Genomic DNA, 21,137 nt, shown 5'->3' with positions numbered 1-21,137 from the left:
CGCAGGCCAGGCACTCCCCACCAGTCCTGCTTGAGAGGGGAATATGTGTCTGAAGTCACTGCAACAACTTGTTCTGGCTAGTCTGCCTGGTCCCAGTATGTCCTTTGCTGAAGCCTCCTCTTCCATGGAAGGGTCCCCAATCCACTCACTCACTGCAGGTCGATGCAGGGCTCCCGGCCAGTCCCGCTCTCAACTCCATTCACTGCTTCCCACTCTCAGAGCTTTTGTGCCTCTCTCCTTGCCACACTGATTGGGATTCAGCAGCGGTTGCAGGAAATTCAAATTGCAGCTTCCAGTGGCACGGGGTCTAGCTTCCGTGCTGAGACCTTATCTGTTCCTGTTATATCATCAGGATTTCGTTTCCAGTTGGTTTCTCTTAGTTTAGTTTGTTCCTGGGTCGGCAAAGTATATCTCCCCTTGCTTAGGATTTCTTACCCAGCACCATTTCTGGATTTTAAGTGCGGTTTCTCAGAGAGCCTCCAAAGCTGCTGCTATCTATCCACCATGTTCTCCCAGAGGTCAGTGTTAGTATTCTTAAAAGTTTATTTGAGCAGACATCAATTCATGAATCATGAATACATGAGTAGTCTAGTATACCACTAGTAATAGGGAATGTGTAAGAGAAACTTACACATTCTTTGTAAGATGTGCTAAGTCTTTACAAGAAATGCTAAGGATCAAGACAAAGAAGATATTCTTGATTGGTTAGAGTGTAATGTCCTTATTTGGATGTTAGTTGGTGGTTTCTGATTGATGTAGTCCTAGTTTGTTTTTTTTGTGTGATTTTGTTGACACTGGGTACCTAAAACACTATATTGGCCTCAGACTGGTAACATGACAGTTAATTTTTTTTTTAATTTAATGGTACATTTTAGATATACAAAATGGTAACATTCATCTTAGGGAATTTATACCTGTGCATGCTGTATCTTGCTGCTTCATTTTAATCCCATTCCCCTCCCTTCAACCATTCTTCCCTCTGTATTTACAAAAACTTTGTTTGTTTCTACTTTTTCCTTTTATTCTCTTATTTTTCTGCTCCCTTATTTCCTATCACCATTCCCCTCCCTTAAACCTCTCTCCATTTGAACATTTCCTTCCTATTTCCCAATATCTACTACAAATTTTGGTCCTTACTTATACTTTTGTTTTTCATGACAGAGAAAAAATGAAGGATTAAAATATATGTGTCCAATTTATTTCACTAAATAATAGGGTCTCAAGGTATATCTATTTACCTAGAAATATTGCAAGCTTGCCCTTCTTTATGGGAGAGTAGTATTTCACTGTACAATACAAGCACATCTGCTTTATCCATTTACCAGTTGATGGGCTTTTGGACTGTTTCCAAGATCTAGCTATTACAAACTGTGTCACTATAAACATGAGTGTGCATATAGCACTGTGATATGATACTTTTAACCAATTTAAGAAGATGCCAAGAATGGGAATACCTTGGATTGAATGGAATCTACAGTTTTAATTTTTTGAGGAATCTCCACACTGATTTACACAATGGTTGCATCAGTCTACACTTCCACCAACAGCAGAAAAATGCTCCCTTTTTCCCACAGCCCCATCAGCATTTGCTGTTGGTTGATATTTAGATGATAGCCATTCTTTTGGAGTAAGACAAAATCTCAATATTGTTTTAATTTGTGTCTCTTGAATGACCAGTGAAGTTGAATGTTTTTCTTATATTTATTGGCTGTTTCTACTTCTTCATCTGAAAAACGGCTATTCATTTCAGATACCCATTTTTGGATTGGGTCTTTCAATTGAGAGAGTCAGAATTTTTTAGTTCTTCACATACTGTAGGTAGTAGTCCTTTGACTGAGGAAAAGCTGGCAAAACTTTTTCCACTCTGGGTTGTCTTTTCACTCTGTTTGGATTTCTTTTACTGTGCAAAAGATTTCTAATAAGATAATATCCATTTGTAGATTTTTTGAGATATTTCCTATGTAACTGGAATTTTATTCATAAAGTCTTTGCCTTCACCAAAATCCTGAAGAGTTCTACCTATTCTAACTTCCAGCCTACATAGTGTTTCTGCTTTAATATTTAGATCTTTGACCCTATTTTATTTTAGTTTAGTGCATGGTGAGAGATGCAGGTCTAATTTTAGTCTTTAGCATGTGAAAGCCAGTTTTACCAGCATCATTTATTAAAGAAGCTTCCAGTGAGGGTGTTTGGTCTCTTTGTCAAAGATAAGGTGTGTTTGGGGTTGTTTATACATATTATGTCCTGTTCTGTTGATCCTTTGGTCTTCTTTGCCAATACCATACTGTTTATATCACAGTTGATTCACAGTATAATTACAAGTCAGGAATTGTGATGACCCCTGACTTGCCTTTGTGGCCCAGAATTGTTTTTGTTCTTCTAGGTCTTTTGTGGCTCTAAATGAATTTTAGGATTATTTTCTCTAATTCTTCAAGATGGAATATTTGTATTTTGATTGGATGGCATTAAATCTGTGTAACAATTTTGGAAGTTTTACTATGTTAGTTTTTCTTATACGTGAGCAAAGGCTCTCTTTCCATTTTCTGACATCTTATTTGATCTCTTTTTCAGAGTACCATAGTTTCAATACAAAGATCTTTCACTTCCTTTTTACATTGATTCTTAAATTTTTCTTTTCTTTTAATGCTATTGTAAAAGGTTTAATTTCCCTAAATTCTCTTTCAGTGAGAATACTTCCCTTTCAACTTCATTAAAGAGTTTGAGATGTACTGGCATTAGGTCTTCTCTAAATTTTTTCTTGTCTTTCTGAGACAAGGTCCTGATAGGCAGTTCAGTCTGGCCTTGAGCTCACTTTGTAGCCCAGGCTGGTCTCAAACTCAACAATCCTCCTGTCTCAGCCCCCTGAGTACTGGAATTACAGGTGTGCACCATTATATCCAGCTATTTCTCTAAATTTCTTGTAAAGTTCAGCGGTAAATCCACCAGAGCCTGGGCTCTTCTTTGTTGGTTGGCTTTTAATTACATATTTAATTTTGTGGACCAATATTTGATTACTACAACTTTTATGTCTTCTTGATTAAGTTTTGGTGATTCATAGGTATATAGAAATCTGTTCATTTTTTCTGTTTTCCATCTTATTAGAGTACACTCTTCAATCTTGTTCTGCAAGCAGCACGTGCCCAAGTAATGATTTACTTCTGATTCAGCTACAGGTTTCTGTGAATTTGACCTGATAACTCTCTCGTTCAAGCTGTATTCTGGTAGTTGGGTCTCCCAACCACCTTGTGCAGCCCCATGCTTACTGGTCTGTGTGAATATCTCACATCTATCTGTAAGTACTATCATCTGTAATCCATCACGTCTTTAACCTCTTATCTAATGAAGGGTGATTTAGCATTGTTTTCTTTCTGGGGTATTAGACCCTCTAGGGACACAGTTACCTTCTTTATGTCAATTTCTCCTTTGGGAATAGGAATGTATATCTTATGCCTGTTCCACCATTGTACTTTGGAATAGACAACTTGTTTACACAGACTTGTGGCTAAAGGTAAATTTACCTCAAGATGGAGCATGCTTTAAGTCTCATCCATATATGATTCAGATGTGACTTTAGACTTTGACTTTGGAGTTGATGCTGGAACAATTTAAAACATTTGGGACCAGCAGAATGGAATTAATCTATTTTGGATGCAACAGGGACATGGATTTTGAGGGCTTATATAGGAATGCTATGATTGGATACGCCCCCAAAGTTCATCTATTGAAAACTTGATCTCTAGTGTAACACTATGAAGAGGTGGGACCTTTAAGAGGTAAGTAGGTCATGAGAGCTATTCCCTTATGGATGAATTACTATCACAAGAATGGGCCAATTACTACACAACTGAGTACTTGATGAAAGGATCAGATTTCCCTGCTTCAGGTTTTTTTGACCTTCTGTCTTCTGCCAGGACTGAGGTAGCAAAAACATCCTACCAGATGCTGTAGCCTTGATATTGGACTTTGTTTGAAGGACTATAAAAGTGTCTATTCTTTATAAATTCATGGTTTTGAGTACTCTATCAGAGCAACATAAAATAGACCAAGACAGTGTGGATTGCCAGGTAGTTACAAAATGAGTATATTTTGAGGCTATGTAATATACAGGTTGGTGATTATGGCTTATAATGCTGTGTTATGCACTTGATATATGCAAGGATAGCAAATTTTAAATATTCTTTCCATAAACAAAGAAATAAAAAACTATTCTAGATGATGAAAGTACTAATTAAGTTGGCTGCAGTAGTCCCTTGAGTATATATACATATCAAGTCACACACTGTACACCTTAAATACATATAATTTCTACTTTTTATTCATACCTCAGTAAAACTGGGAAAAAGATTTTGGACTTACTTAGTTTGAAAACTTATAAGGAGTCATTTTACAAGCTTTACAAATTATAAACTCTCTTTTGAAACAAAAAAAACCCCCAAAAAGTCAAATCTAATAACACTTCATTATATAAAATTTCCAGTTGCCAATCTCCCTTTGTAACAAGTCAGGGAAAGGATTACAAGTGATGAGAGTCAGTGAAATGCAGGTGTTTGCTGAAATGTCCTTGGCTGCAGCCTTTCTGCAGAGAATCTGGCTATCTCCCTGGGAAAGAAATCTTAGGTAGCCTTGAGTACGCTGTGAGAGCATTCTTTGTTTCAGTCAGACCCAAGACACTCTGCTCAAAGACAGGTGGGTCTGTTGGCACCAAACCATTTTTATCCAAACACAGTTCTTAAGAAATTACAAACTCAGGGCTGGGAATTTAGCTCAGCGGCATAAGCGCCTGCCTTGCAAGCAGGCAGCCGTGAGTTCGATCCCCGGTACCGATAAAAAGGAAAAAGACAAAAAAAAAAAAAAAATTACAAACTCAGTACAGTGCTAGTGTTCTTTCTCTTGTCTGCCAGAGGCTCTGTTTCATACAAGATCCTTCCCCATGGTGCTGCCCCCTGTGTCACTGTATGGCAATGTATTATTGGACTATGCTCATGTCTGCTGTACGCTTTATAATAACCTTACTTCATCAATATACAATCATGATGTGACTCTTCTCTGTTGGTGTGGATCCAAACCTCAAATTTCTGTGGCTACTACATACATTGGGCTTCTTGTTGTTACAACACAATAAACTATAAAATGAAAATGGATAAAATTATTCTTTTGTTAACCAGTGAGTCATAATGGCTCAGCGCTCAGGCAAAATAGGCATAGAAAAAAACTCCTACAACCAGGCTGATGATAGCATTGGTGTCCACTATAATTTTCCACAGAGGCTTCTCTGATGTGTCTGTGAGTTTCTTCTTAAGGGTTTCTTCCTCTTCTTTGGTCAACTTGGGCCCTGTGTTTTCTAAACCACAGAATAAGTCATAAGTTTTTCTGAGACATCCACGAGATTTTGTAGGATGATCTGAAAGAAAGAGAAATAAGTGATCACAAAAGATAGGAAATGGAAGTCCTTGTCAATGTGGTAAAAAAGACTAAGCATTTATAAGTGTCAGAGAAATTCTTCAGAAAATATAGACAAATTTGGTTATATAAATATCACTGGTTTCTCTTATATGAGAAATATAAGATATAAATCAATCAATCAATAAAATGAAAGAGAGATGGCAGGAAACAGTATAGGATGACTGAAGACAGGGAAGAGAATTAGGGGAGAAGGGAAGGTAAAGGAAGGGGAATAAAGAGATTGAAAATGATCGAAGTATGATATACACTGGTACTAATTTCCCAAGGCAAACATCACTATTCTGTATTGCAAACACACATTAATAATGTAATTTTTTCATGGCAGAATCCAACAGAGTAAGTAAAAACAGGTGATAAAAATGGGAAAAACTTTGTATGCTGTATTACAGAGGGTTAAAATACTCAATATGGAATAGAAAAGACTATCAACAGCCTCACTTAAATATGGTACAGAGATGGTAAAGAACTTACAGAAAAGACAAATGATTCTTAGCTTCCCTTGAAAAAAGAAATTTGAGTTAAAACTACACTGAGATATCATTATCATCAATTCAGAAATTATCAGAAATTCAGAAGTTTCACAACATACTATGTTAAATAATTTGTTTGGGAATGGTTATTGTCATATATTGTTATTAGGACAGCATGATTCAATTTTATAGAGGGAAGTTTAGATTCTATAGCAAAACTACATAGACACTAACTAACCCTGTAACTTCACAAACTTTTTGAAATTTAAACCATAAATATACTGATAAAATACTCCCTCCCACAAAAACCTAAATAATGTGCAAAGGTAGTTATTGCAGTACTAGAGAATTTCAGTATTTATATAGCCTTAGTTGCTTGCAGTAGAAAAGAAGAGAGACTGAAAATTAATGAAGTAAATATAGAACTTAAGTTGGAGAAAATTTCAATAGATAAACTCAAATAATGCAAAGGAAAATTATAAAATGTGAATAGAAAGTAATAAAATAGAAAAGAATCATAATAGAAATAAGGCAAAGCCAAAATCGGTTCTTTATGAGAAAACTAGATAAATCTTTAGTAAGACTTATCAAGATAAAGGTGGGTATGGTAATGCACATTTGTAATCCTAGCACTTGGAAAGCTGAGGCAGGAGTTGCCGTGAGTTTGAGAACATCTTGGGCTACAAAGTGAGTTCAAGGCCAACCTAAACTAAATAGTGAAACTTTGCTTCAGAAAGAAAAAAAAAAGATTTATCAAGACAAAAGGGAACTCACAAGAAATTATATTAGAAATTATAACAAAAACAAACTATAGGGGTAAGAGATGAAAAAGACAATACATACATGCAGTGAATAAGTTTATGGCAATATATTTAAAGGTGTAATAAATAAGCACAATCCTAAAAATACAGTTTCTCAAAACTGATAAGCGAAGAAATGAAAACTCTAAATATATAGAAATTTGTGGTTAAATAGCCATTAAAGAACACTATACCAAAACCAGACAAAGACTAAAAAATTATGTTGTAGCTGGACTAAAAAAGAAAAAATTATAGGCCAATTGTGCTTGGGAACATTGATACGAACAATAAAAAAATCTAGAAGACATTGACCCTTCTAGAATTTGAGGAGAACAAAACAAGTCAAACCAATTATTCTCAACCTCGAACTGAAGTTCTAAACCTTGTTAATGGTTTTAAAAATATTAGGTGAACAAAGAGATGGTTGTTGGAGAAAATTTTATGATGGAAGTGTGATAAAAACAGCATGAAAGAATAGATTCTTTCTTCCTCTTGGAGAAGGGAGTAGAGATATTTTAGAGATTTTGGTGGATTTGGAGAAAAGTAAAGAAATTTGGCTGCCTGGATTGAAGGGTGTATTGGAGAGAATAGTGACATAATTTGAAGAGAAGGTGGCAAGATGCTTACTCATAATAAATCAAACTTAAAAGTTTGGACATAACTAGGGGAAGTGAGTTTGTAGCTGATTGTGAGTTTAGTAGCTGGCATACATTTTCATGTGTGTAAAATGGATGGATAGTCAAAAAGACAAGTGAATGAATGGATGGATTTCATATGTAGCAAGTTAGCTTGGCTACTGTGAAGTGAAGATTTGCAAATTTCATTGCCATAAATTAAACAGCTCTTTTCTCCCCAGAAGCTGAAGTTAGTTTCATTTAAAACATTTCAAGGTATAAAAAATTTTGAGTCAAATATTACCTTCTTCAACAGCATCTTCAGTTTCTTCTGGCCTTTTTTCATCTGCGTCTAAATCTATTCTTTCCTCTTTACTATTCCGAAGAGCCCAGCACAAGCGATACAGCTAACCAGAGACATACACAAGTAAATTAGTAAAGGGCATTGGATAAGAAAGAACATGTATGTTGATGTAATGGAACAGGGACCTAGAAATAAATCAGTGCATCTATAACCAGCTGATTCTTGCCAAGTGTGTAAAAAACATACATTAGACCAAGGACAGCATCTGTGAGAAACGATGATGGGAAAACTGGATATGCACATGTAGAAGATTGAAACTTGATCCTTCTTACTCATTCTGCACAGAAATTGACTTAAAATGGGCCAAACACCTCAGTGCAAGACCTGAAACTCTGAAAGCCCTAGCAGACATCATATGAGAAACACTTCAAGGTACTGGCACAGGTAATAATTTTGTGGGTAAGAGGCAAAAGGACGGGAAATAAAAGCAAAGTTGACAAATAAGGTTACATACAATTAAAATGGTTCTTTACAGCAAAGGAGACAACAGACTGAAAAAACAACCTACAGAGTGGGAAAAAACCTTTGCTAACTATCTGACAAAGATTAATCATAACATTAATATTTAAAGAATTTAAAAGCTTAATGAAATCCTCAAATATTCTGATTGTGCAAATGATCTGAACACTCAGTTCTCAAAAAAAAAAAAGGATAAAATTGCCCATACATATGTGAAAAAATGGTTAAGGTCATTAGTTAACAACGAAATGCAAATCAAAACGATAATGAAGCTACTGGGGATTTAACTCAGTGGCATAAGCGCCTGCGTTTGCAAGCCGTAGTTGTGAGTTCCATCTCTGGTACCGATAAAAACAAAACAAACAAACAACCAACAAAAGAAAATTATAATCAAATGCTATACCACTTCATTTAGAATGGTTAGTAACAGAACCTGAGCAGTGTGGAGGCTTTGGGAACTGCCTCGTCCCCCCAAAACCCCTAAAAATATAAGTATCATAGGATCCAGCTATCCCACTCCTAGGTACATATCCAAACAAAATAAAGTAAGCATAATTTATAAGCATAAATTACAAAATGGTCTCCCTGGTCCTCTAGAAAAAAATGCTTCTAAAAATTGATAATAAATTGTTATTTCTATTGACAAAAATCATTTAAAATATTTATATAGCATGATATACTTTATAGCTTTCATTTTTCACTAATATTTTATGCAAATATTTAGTTGTGAATTCTGGTGTCATGTCATTGGTAAACAATTTGAACCCTTTTTATGCTTCAGGCTTCCCGCCCACACATCATCTATTGGACAACCCTCAAGGAAATATATAAATACGCATTGCTTTGAAAATTATGATAAATACAAAATACATAAAAGCTGTTCTGATAATAACAAATTCAAATAATATTTATATTTAAAACATTAATATTTATTGAGCCTTTATAGTTACCCATGCACAAAGATGTTTTTTGTGTGTATGATATAAGATTTTTTGATCTGTGTATTTCTATATATGTTTATATATTCATGTTTTCCCACATGTATTTTATTCCAAACATAGTGTTTAAAATGTTATATTTTTATGAATGCATTTTTTTCAGTTAACTATATTATGCACATTTTCAAAACAAATAAGAGATTCTCTTATGTTTTAAAATAGTTATATAACATTCAGTGCACTACTGGTGTATTGTATATTCATTGCCTCAGTGATGAAAATTTGAATTTCTCCCAGTTTTTGTACTTTATTACTTTTTTGATTAGAGAAATTTCAGAGTTAATGCTTATATCTATTTCGCACTTTTACAAGTCTTTTTACATAATATCCCTAACAATGGAATTAGTGATTCATGAGGTACAGAAGTTTAAAAACTGATAAATACTGTGCTATTGGCCTCTCATAAATTATACAGTTCTTACATGCACTGGAATTCTGCCCTGTGGGCAAATCCAAATTAACGTTATACGTTATTCACATGAAATTTTTTTTATCAATTTGAAAGACAAAAGTGCGTAACACTATTCTATTGTGTTTTTCCCTTTCTTGACCCCTGTTACCATGTGCCTTAAACAATCTCTGTATTAGTATTTAGAATGGATATGAAATTATATTTACCCCCCAAAAGGCTCAAGATATGTGATAGCTCTGTTGCAAAGTCTTTCCCAGTCTCTCGGACAACTATTTTTTTCCCTTGTATCCCTCATATATTAGTGGAATAGACTTACCATTTAAGTGCATTGTTAAATTTTAAAAGAAGGATGACTGTTTCCTAATCCTTTACTCTTGCTTTGTACATAGAATGGGTTAAAAGAGAATAACTTCTCAGAGTGTTTCTAATTTTAACGACACAATGATTCTTTTGGCCTGCACCTTGTACACTAACTGCAACTTTCTATGACAAAGAACTCTTATTTTAAAATGAGCATATGCCCATTGTGCACCACTTACATTTACATCTGGAATGGGCTTTGTTAGGAAGGAAACTCCCAGGACAACTATCACAGTTATAAAAAAGAGAATGGTGGAGAAGTACAGATAGTGTACTCCACAGATAATTGTGGGACAGTTGGTGGGTGCGAAGCAACTTCCTGTTCCATAAGCAAACTCTGCAATCATACGAATAATGCCCACAATAAGTCCAGCCATCAGACCCCAGAATGCTCCCTGAAAAAGAAACAAGAGCAAAACCCAAGTGTTTAGAAAAGATACAAAAGCCATTCAAGAACTCATAATTATCGCCCTGTCTGCTTTCTCAACAGAAGACCAACAAATATCTAACCTTGAACACAAAGTTAGCCAAACAGTGAAAATTGCAAATATGTGTGTTTATTAGTGAGCTGTTGGTTTCTATAGTCCTGAAATACCACTGAACTGTTGATTCTTCACTTTTAGAACTCTTTTCTCTTCTGTGATCCAAGCTGTCATTTTCCTGGTTTGTGTTTTGCAGATATAATAACAATCTATGATTTGCTTTGTAGAATAATTAGAAATACAATTTTTGATATACAATTTGAGGAACTGATACTAAGCAGTTTTGAGAGTTCTATTAAGTGCTTGACAATTGAAAACACTTATTTTCTCTGAGAAAATTATTTGGAAACATGTGTCACTTGGTCCCCTGTTCAAGGTGTTCTATGTTAGGAAAAACTATTGCACAGAGATTAAGAATATAATCTTTGGATGGAAAAATAATCAATATGGCTCATAAATTGCGTTTAGTAGGATGAAGTGACAAGTGAAAGGCACATAAATATTAACTACTCTGAATCTGTTATTCATCTGAAAGTCATAATAACAAGGTTAATATCCAGGAATTAAATATAGGAATTAAGGAATTAAATTAAGGAATTAAATATACTTGGGGAACAACGATCAATCAATTCTTTACATGACAATAGCAAGGAATATGTTTTGATTTTTTACTAGTGATGTAGATTTTCTCCCAACAATTTAATATTTTTTATCTCATCTAACCCTTTCAGAAATCTAACTAGCTAGACACTATCATTTTATGGAGAGTAAAGTGATTTACTTTAGATCACAATATTATTAGATGGTAAAGCCATGATTAGAGCCTTGTAGTCTACTACCAAACTTGTATTTTTCAGCACATACCATATAATATTTTGTAGGGAGTATAAAGATTGTAATATGAATGTAGAATATAGGTATTAAATATTTTCATACTTAAGTAAGGATCAAGAATTATGGCTGATTGCAACTGACATTGAAGTGGACCTTGATTTGTATAAGTATGGTAGAAAGAATGAATTTTGTCATCATAGTAAGTAAATACTTTTTTTCTCTCATTGCATCATGGAAAGAGTCTCCAAGATTTCACTTACTTGTTCATTGACTCGTTTACATAAAACAGCAAGCAGGAAGACAGCTGCAATTGGAGGCCCTAGGTAGCTGGAAATTGCTTCTGTGTAATGGATCAGTTGTCCACCTTGAGATACCTCTACTATGGGGATCCATAGTATGCTGAGTATAATTAATACAACAACAAATAACCTGGTAAGAAAAAATGATTTAAATATGAAGCAAAAGTAGGAGAAGCATTTCACTGTATTTTAGTTCTTCAATTTATTCTTATACCATTCACTGGTTTTCCAAACAAAATCACGTTGCTTGACCTGACATTTACCTGTGTTGTGCTAAAGGATTATACGGTAGTGTAATGACAGTAAAGTACTTATTTATCTAAAATTAGTCATAATAGTTTCACCCACAAAATTAAATGTATATTCACTAAAACAGTTCAAGTATCAGCTATTGATTAATAATTCTTTAACAGCATATAAATACTAGAAAAAAATACCCCATGAATTTTATTAATAGGTAATTATTTGTCTGATAAAGAAATCAGATTGCCTTTTCTGCCATTCTCAAACTTTACTGAAACTAAATCAGTTTTAATAGGAAAGATTTGAAAGAAGCCTCTATTCTAGAACGCTGGACAAGGAATACTAATTTTTGTATTTTACTATTTGAATAGTGCAGAAGATGAAAAGAACCAGTTAAAATATATTTGCTAGTGATCAAAAATCTCTTAAATAATCCTAGGGCCCAGAAAGTGTGACTTGTACACTTTTTAAAACTGCGAGTTCTTCCTGTGTGCTTGTGTGAATAAATAAATGCAATTTACTGGACTGTATAAAATATCGATAAGGGGTAGTAATCCATTAGAGGTTCCTGGGTTCCAAGAAACATGACTTATTCAATTTTATAAACTGCAACGATGTTTCCACTTGTGTGACTACTAAATGGATAAATATGATTTACAAGACTGTGCATAAAATGGCATGTCATTTCTGTGTTCGCCTGAATGGAAAAGTGGTAGATTCTGGAAATAAAATTTGGACAGGGAACTGAAGAACAGTTTATAAAACTTTTATGTTCTTGAAGCAGCTAAGTGAAACAAACAATGGATGTAGCATGACGTATAAAGCACAGTAAGGGTTCAATGAACTTTTCCTGAAAAGACAGTCGAGTGTCCCCTGCCCGTATTCTCTTTTAGCTTCAATTGCTTTCTATCACATTATGGCCCTGTAGGACATTACCTCTGGATACTTTTCTATGTGGGTTGTGTATGACTTTTTCAACTGCTCCCGTGTGAAAGTTTCATTCTCTGCTGCCAACCTAAGCTCCTGCATGTGACAGTTCCGTTCCATGAGGAATGCATCACTGTTCCTTCTGCAGAGAGATCTGGGGTTTGGTCCCACATCTCCTTCAAATGCCACCTCCGTCTCATAATTTCCTGAGCACCTGTATCAACTTGCTGCCTGCCTTTAATCATTTTTTAATTTTCGTCCTTGCATCATCTGCACCTGATGTAACACATATGCATCAATTCTGTCTCCTCCTCAAAAGCACAAATTCCATGAAATAATAATTTAAACATATATGTGTTGTTTTCCATATTTGTATTTTGAAAGATAGACATTTGATAGGAAAATAAAAATGTATTAATTTTTCTTTGAGATTTAAAGAGGACTTAGGTTCAAGATCACATACCAATTAGCAGAACTACAGTGTCTTACACTTCCTGAGTATCAGCCAAACTCTCTCTGGCACAGAAACAAAAATATCATACTGTTATCCCTCTCCTGCAGCATTTCCCAGAGTCAAAGTGTGGACCAAATGCTGCCTTCCGGTGTTTTTCTCAAGTGTTTAATTTACAAAAGTTATTGTTACTATCATCAGTCATTAGCAAAGCAAGATCTTCAAGTAGGTCTTCAGTTTATCTTGACACTAACCTTGCAGGAAAGCTGGCAGACCCTCTTCAAGATTTTCCTTCATAGACACTATGCTTGTATACTGCCCTGAAAATGCTTCTGTCTTGGAACCACTAGGTTCTTGCTCCCAAGAGCAAGCTTGCTTATTGTGTGTGGGAAAAAGGAAATATTCCACATTAAGGGGAAGATAATAGGGTTCTAGTTTTCCTTTTACTTAATGGAGAAACCCTGACATGAACTTGAAGTACTAAGAAACAAAGAAATAATAACACATTTACATTATAAAATATATATTATCAAATGTTATCAAAAACTTGGAAAGCATGAAAGGAGAAATGTATATCCATTATCTTAGCATATACCTACATCTAAAATTATCACCATAATCTATTTTTTAAAGAATCATTATCAGTGTTTTTCTTTTAAGACCACTCTTCACATTCCTAATTGTTATCACTCAATTTGAAAAGTCTAGGGATGAAAAATATACATACAATTAGCAACCTGACTGATAGTAATACAGGCCCATGTGCACCAAGAGACATAGACAAGGCAAAATGGCTGAGGACAGTAGAGTAGATAAACCCTAATATTTAATTGCAATGTGATACCACAGCAAACTATACTTACACATAGCAGCATGGCATGTCACAAAAAACACAAGCAAAACAAATCTTGTATCAAGCTGGGCATGGTGGTGCACACCTATCATCCCAACGCTCTGGTGGTCTGAAGAAGAAGGATTGTAGGTTTGAGCCCAGCCTGGGAAACTTAGCAAGTTAGTGAGACCCTGTCTCAAAAAATAAAAAGGGCTAGGTATGTAGCTTGGTGTGAAGATTTTTGGTTTAATCTGCAGTAACACACATGTGTGGGTGCATACACACATACAATCACATATCAAGGAATACATTTTGAGTTATTCTATTTGTAATAGTCTGAAGTTGGAAGACTAGACTAAGAGCCTCAGAAGTCAGTGCTTAGCTTTAGAAAGATGGAGACTGACAGGAGGTACTGGGTATTGGTAATTTCCATTTATTAATGGGATCAGTGGTTACATGTGTGCTCTTCTTGTGATGTATCATTGAGATGTATGTTTATGTTTTCCAGTTCTTTTGCAAGTGCATTGTACTTCAAATTTTAAATCATTTTACAAAATACTAGGACAATCTAGGGTCTACTTAAAAATTATTAAAAGGGAAAAGGGTTTATTTTAAAATCCATTCTCTCTGCTTATTTCGTTCCTTCTCACTCCCTTTAAGCTCCTCAGGGTTCCCTATGTTGACATCTTCCTATCTAAACACCTCTTCACTTATTCTCTTTCCTGTTTGTCCTTCTGTAGCATGGCCCAATCTTTAATGAACAAGTTTGATAGCTTTATCTGTGTTAGTATGTGGATGATGATATTTGATCTCCTTTATATAATATGCAGAGAAACTTCTAGAGATAATACATTAATCTATCAGTGTAAGTGGAATCATATAATTTGTGAAGATGTCATTGGAGAGCATTGTGTGAGCAAAGATCTAAATAAAAAACATTTAAAGATCTGTAAAATAAGTCATTTTTCATTTGTAAGTATGGCGTTATTTTTTGTATATGGAATGAGAACTCTATGGTTACTTTCCATTATGCCAAATAAGTGGCAGACCTAGTTTGCTTCCAGACCTACCATTTGTCATTGGAATTCTAGATAGAAGTTGAGACTTCCTCACCTTCCAGCTATCAGGAGCTCTTTCTCTGATGCCTGCTTCCGCACCTTGGTGTAGATGTCTATGGTGAAGAGGGTGCTGGCACTGTTGAAGATGGAGGTCAGGGAGCTCATGAGGGAGGCCAACATGACTGACAGCATCAGGCCTCGAAGTCCTGGGGCCAGGAGAGGGTGCAAGCACTGTTTAGTGGCCAGATATCACGATATATGAGAGCTGGGCTAAATCAGAGAGCTAGCCAAAGATAAAAGTGTCATCTGGAACACTGGTTAACTGATGAGCCTATCAATACAGAACACTATGGAGCATTTCTTGGTGATCTGAGAATAGTATAGAAATTTTTTCAATCTGAAATCTCCAGGCCTATTATATGGCTGATAACTTGTGAGAGGTGCTTGAGAAATGTCTATGGCTAGAGTTAATGAAGTAAGAATTACTAATGATTCTATGTTAACCTTCTTTATGGCCCATCTACATAGACAAAGCATCTGAGATTATACAAGCATGAACGTTCACCTACCAGCAGGCATCAGGTCCAGCACCATTGTTGGGTAGGCATAGTTAGTGCAGCCAATATCAACACCACAGTGTTTTAAACACTCAGAAGGTACAACACAGGCCACCATATCTGAGGACATATATAAGTGAGAAGGGCTCAACCAGATACAATCCGTAACCATTGGAAAAAGAGATAAGATGTAAGATTATGGGTAGGAGGAAAGACATTTGTTTGGAAACTGGAGATTCAACTTTGAATTTGACATCACAGTTCTATTCTCTCTTTGCCCAGAAAAAAAGTCCCCTAAATTCCTCATGCCCATAGCTATACATGAATTAAGCTTTGGGGCAGGACTTGTCCTTGGGATACAACCCAATTAGAGCTTTAAAGCAAACAGAGAAAGCTGTTTGCTTCTCAAAATATAGCAAAAGCATGAATTCTGAAGGGTGTAGCTTCAGAGCTAGAACACCTTCATCATCATCATCATCACCACCACCAACGACAGCAACAACAGTGACAGTAACAACAAAAGGCTAGGTCTTAAGTCCAGTTAGAGTCAACCTAATGGTTTTCATCTAAGTGTATAAAGAGGTGCCACTTGTGATAGTCAGTGGTGTAACTGTCCCATAAGGAATGTTGCATCACCTCTGGGGCAGCTGCAAAATATCTTGCTAATTTTTCTTTTTCTTTTTGCTTAAACTGGATTATGACAAGAGATAATGAAAATTGAAAATAATCTAGAATAATAACATCTTAACACATTAGCTTCATTTAAAGAATAATTTTCTAATTATTTTCAACAGCCTGATCTTTTTTTCACAACTCTGGCAATCACTGAGATGTTATTTTATAGTCTCCCACTGACATTAAACATAATAATCTCAGAATTTCTTCAAGTTCTGAGATAGTTTTCAGCCTCTTGTGTGCATTTTTCACGTAAAAGTAACACAATAATTCCTTTGGCTATTCCTTACTTGTTAGATATTTATATGTTTATTACTGTCATAGACAGTGCTGTGATGCTGCAGTATGGGTTGATGACAGTGAATTTGAAATTCATGTTAAAAAAGCTTTTAGTGAAATAAGCTGACATCTAGTTGAGAAAACATAAGAGTGGATCCAGCATTACCTGATGGGTTGCTGCAATAAAAATAAATTTTATTAGCCAAATTAATTGTTTCACTTTTCATAACAAAGTTGATTTTAAGGAAGCTTTTCAACACTAGCAGAGATGTTCAACTCAGAAATTAATGCACTCTCATGAACTCTGATTCTCAAGAAGTTAAAAATGATTCAGTTCTCCTGTTGTCTCATCAAACTCTAGAAGTCAATGTATCTCAAACTCCTTTTCAGTCAAAAATGTCAACCACCATAGCTCACCTAGTTCACATTTGACAAATTCTACTACTTTCTATAGACTTTGTAATATTAAAGCCACTCATGAAAACATTCTTAAAGGTCTGCAAGAAGTGTAAAAGGGATAAGGAAACAGTGTTAAACATGCCAAATTTTCTTGCCTTTGACCTTCTGTACAAGCTGTTCCTTCAACCTAGAACTCTGCTTTTAATTCCATCAAGAATGGGTTTTCTAGTTTATTAGGGTTTTACTGTATCTTTGAAAGTGCTTTTCAGAATTCAGGTATAAAAAAGAGCAGATGTAGGTGTCCAGCTTGCCTGTGTACAGGATACGACTGATCATTCCTGGCATCACCATGAAGAACAAAGGCAGGAACTTTAAATATCCACACATAATGCAGGCTGCCTTCATATGAGACACGTTCTTGCCAGATAAGCAGCGCTGTACAATAACCTGGATGGAAAATATAACAAATTAGTGAGATAACCAGAGCACAGGGTCAGCATTAATGTTACAATAAGAAATAATGTCTTAGTTAACAGGAAACAATGGGTTTTGGAATAATACCAGGTTTCAATGACTACTTCCTTTGAATAGTATTTGATCTCTGTGAGTCTCAGATTTCTCATCTTTACAGCTGGTATCTCTTAGAGGTGATCTTGAGTACTTGGTAATGTATGTAGGACTCTGAATACACAGAAGTCAATACATATAGTTACAATTAAAATATGTTCGCAACTCTCAGGCTGCAATGTGATAATGACACTATGCTTTTCTGGGTATAAACCTGTCACAATTGCCTCACTGGATAATCAGACCAGTTGTTTTGAAAACACCACAGTCAGGCTGCCATCAAAATAGGTAGTTCACTGAGATATTTATCTGCATTATTCAAAATGTTCTGACAGTTTCACCTATTTATTAATAAAATGTGATAGTGCTGGGAAACAGAATATACAAATATAATTTTATAACTCCTACTTAAATTATAAAATATTTAAATAATAATTTCTAGCAAAATTTGATTTCTAATATACTGCCATAACTTGTTGATATTTTTATTCTCAAGGATTGTCAGAAAATAGGGATGTATTCTTTTGCTTAGCTATTTTTGGAGAAGCAATCTCTCAGGAATATTATTCATATCATTCAATACTGGGGGAGCAGGCAGTGTTTTTAGGTAGAGGGATAGAAGCAGACATTTGAAACACAAATCACAGGGGAAGAAGGAAGTGTAGTGACTAGATAAACAGAGTTATGTATCAGATCCAGTGGTGAATGCGAGACCATTTATAGAAGGCACATCAGGGAGTCAGAAATGAAACAGAAATAATAGATGATAAGTGCAGTTACATGATGGTTAAATGATGCATTATTTGGTAGGTTTGTTGAGAAAACCAGTTTATTATCTACAGAAGAATAAAACTGTGTCCAGGGATTTACAATGTACTAAAAATGGAAATTTAGATATAAATTTGTTTAAATATATGTAAAATAGCTAAGATGATTGTACTATAAATTCAATTAGTTCTAGGAAAAGAATAGGTAATACTCATAAGGTTAGATTAATTTTATCTATATATATCTGGTAATTTAAGCAACTCTTTTGAAGATAACAATATGTAATATTATAACTATTGTTAAATTTCTATCATCTTGTTTTGAAAGCCTATATTGTTATTGTTTTGGTTCTTTTTGTTTCTTGTAGTTGTTGTTTGTGTGTCTCTTGTTTTTTGTTTTCTGTGTTTTTTCCTTTAAAAATAAAATAAAATAAAATAAAATAAATGTGAAATCATTAGCTTGAAGCTGATTGAAATTATTTAGGCAGAAGAAATATTTAAATGACACAAAGAAAAAAAAGTCTAGATGCTATAAAAAGAAATAAACAGAAAACCAAAAAGGTCATGGAAGATATAAATACAAAGGCAAAAACTGTAAGATAAGGTTCAGAATTCTACTAGAAAGTAGAGAAAATAGATCAATTCATCCTTCCAGTGAGCCAGCAGAGGCCATGTGGGGCTGGGAAGAGAAACAGGAAGCAAATGTGCCCTTAACATGAGCCAGCCAGCACAGGGGCTGGGAGACAAGAAATTAACCTGTGCCCATCCCTCCTGTGAACATCTGGCTGATTTGGAGGGTCACAGGCTGAGTTGATAGCAACTGAGGCACAGAAACAACTTAATTCTTTTTTTTTTTTTTTTTTTTTTTTATTTAAGAGGAAAAAGAGAAAAACACAAAACAAACCAAAGCGGTGTAAGGGTACACGTAATACAGAACTACATAAACAAAACAAAACAAAGCAAAACAAAAACAAAGCAAACAAACAAACAAAAAAAAACCATAACAGTAAGAAATCACCTGTTAGTATATTACATATTATCATCTTGAAAATAGTTCCTCAAATCACAGTATCAAAGAATACAAGGTGGACATTCAAACAGGTAGACTGCAAACATCTGTGTTCAATGATCCACAAACATTGATACAGTCAGCTATTTAACACCCCTAAACACACTTGCTGTTATATCCGTTAGAGCTCTCTTTTTTTTTTCTTCCCCTCTCTTTTTTACTACAAAATTCACACCCTTTGGATTTCATTACTCCTTAGTGCTTATTACTTTTGGGGAAGGGGGGGAGAATACAGTCAAATATGGCAAAACAAAGCTGTCAGTCAATACCAAGGATAGACATAGCACATGGTGTAGAACACAGTACAAGTTTATCAACTATGGTTATCAACGTTGTCCCTTGTTTCCTTAAAAAGAATTGTCTATCTCATTAGATATTATAAAGTTGGACAAAACAGTAGAGAACAAGACCAATACAACTTAGGCATTGTAAACATTACAGGACTTCCAAAGAAGACAATAGTCAAACCAGAATGGGTATCTTAGTGAATCTTATTGTCTTCAAAGTAGTTGCCTATGTCTTCAAACTTGATACTACCATATAGAATGGAACAGAGTCTAATCGTCTAATCAGTCAAAACAAGATCGTGGGAGCACTACAGGACTTCAAAACAAGTTAATAGGAAATCAAAAAGAGTTATTATTTATATATCCTAATTATTTGAATTTTTTCTTTAATTAAGACAAACATAAGAAATGACTAATTTTTTTAAAACAATAAGGGGGAGATTGAGATAAAACAGGACATAACAATATAACAATAGAGGTCACAGCATGACTGTTTCAACAACCTAGTACTTCACCACCATATAACCTGACTTAATAGTAGTTACCATAGTGTCTTTTTCCTTGAAATATTTGGATAAAACTTCATATACTCTAGCTTCAAATATTTTCAAATCAAGAAGCCCAGAATAAAGCCTTTCTAATTAATGAGTGAAAACTTTATAAGGCTCCAAGGCCACCTAATGGGGAATCATGATTACCACATATTTTTATATATTTGAATCATTACTTACATTAGGGAAACTATTCGGTATTCACACATGCGAGATTGATTTATTTCACTTATGAGTATGGTCTCAAGCTGCGCCCATTTATTGATAAATATCTCAATGTGATCCTTCTTTATAGCTGAATAATACTCCATTGTATAGAAATACCACAACTTTTTTATCCATTCCTCAGTTGATGGACACTTGGGTTGTTTCCATGATCTGGCGATTACAAATTGTGCTGCTATAAACATAGGTGCACATATATCACTGTGGTATGATGCTTTCAGTTCTTCTGGGAATATGCCTAGAAGTGGAATAGCTGGAATAAATGGGACTTCCAGTCCCAACTTTTTGAGAAATCTCCAGACAGATCTCCACAAAGGCTGTACCAGTCTACACTCCCACCAGCAGTGCAGGAGAGTTCCCTTTTCCCCACAGCCTCTCCAGCATTTGTTGTCGGTTTTCTTGATCCTGGCCATTCTTTCAGGAGTGAGATGGTATCTCAGTGTGGTTTTAATTTGCATTTCTCTAATGACCAATGATGATGAGCATTTTTTCATGTATTTATTTGCCATTTGCATTTCTTCATCTGAGAATTGCGTATTCATCTCAGATGCCCATTTTTGGATTGGATCTTTGAATTTTGGAGGTCTGAGTTTCTTTAATTCTTTATATGTTTTAGACAAGAGGCCCTTGTCTGAGAGAGAGTTCACTAAAATCTTTTCCCAGTTTGTGGGTTTTCTTTTCACTATGCTGGAGAT

The 21,137-nt window shown here is 34.9% G+C and overlaps 1 protein-coding gene across 1 annotated transcript in view; it reads right to left on the bottom strand.

The window, feature by feature from the left end:
• Positions 1-4,293: 4,293 nt before the first annotated feature.
• The window catches only part of LOC100727815 (solute carrier family 5 member 4), a 41,173-nt gene continuing 24,329 nt past the window's right edge, over positions 4,294-21,137 (bottom strand). The window contains exons 9-15 of the mRNA XM_003478288.2: positions 17,288-17,423; positions 15,636-15,743; positions 15,122-15,272; positions 11,517-11,685; positions 10,120-10,335; positions 7,652-7,754; positions 4,294-5,401 (exon numbers count right to left, since the gene is read on the bottom strand). Of these exons, the coding sequence (XP_003478336.1) occupies positions 5,187-5,401; positions 7,652-7,754; positions 10,120-10,335; positions 11,517-11,685; positions 15,122-15,272; positions 15,636-15,743; positions 17,288-17,423 (1,098 nt within the window). The 3' untranslated portion in view covers positions 4,294-5,186. The remainder of the gene's footprint in view (positions 5,402-7,651; positions 7,755-10,119; positions 10,336-11,516; positions 11,686-15,121; positions 15,273-15,635; positions 15,744-17,287; positions 17,424-21,137) is intronic.

Source organism: Cavia porcellus, unplaced genomic scaffold (genome assembly GCF_034190915.1).
Source record: "Cavia porcellus strain 051 isolate PalLab524CR breed Dunkin Hartley unplaced genomic scaffold, mCavPor4.1 scaffold_16, whole genome shotgun sequence".
Classification (NCBI taxonomy): Eukaryota; Metazoa; Chordata; class Mammalia; order Rodentia; family Caviidae; genus Cavia; species Cavia porcellus.
This window is presented reverse-complemented; position numbering and strand designations above follow the sequence as displayed.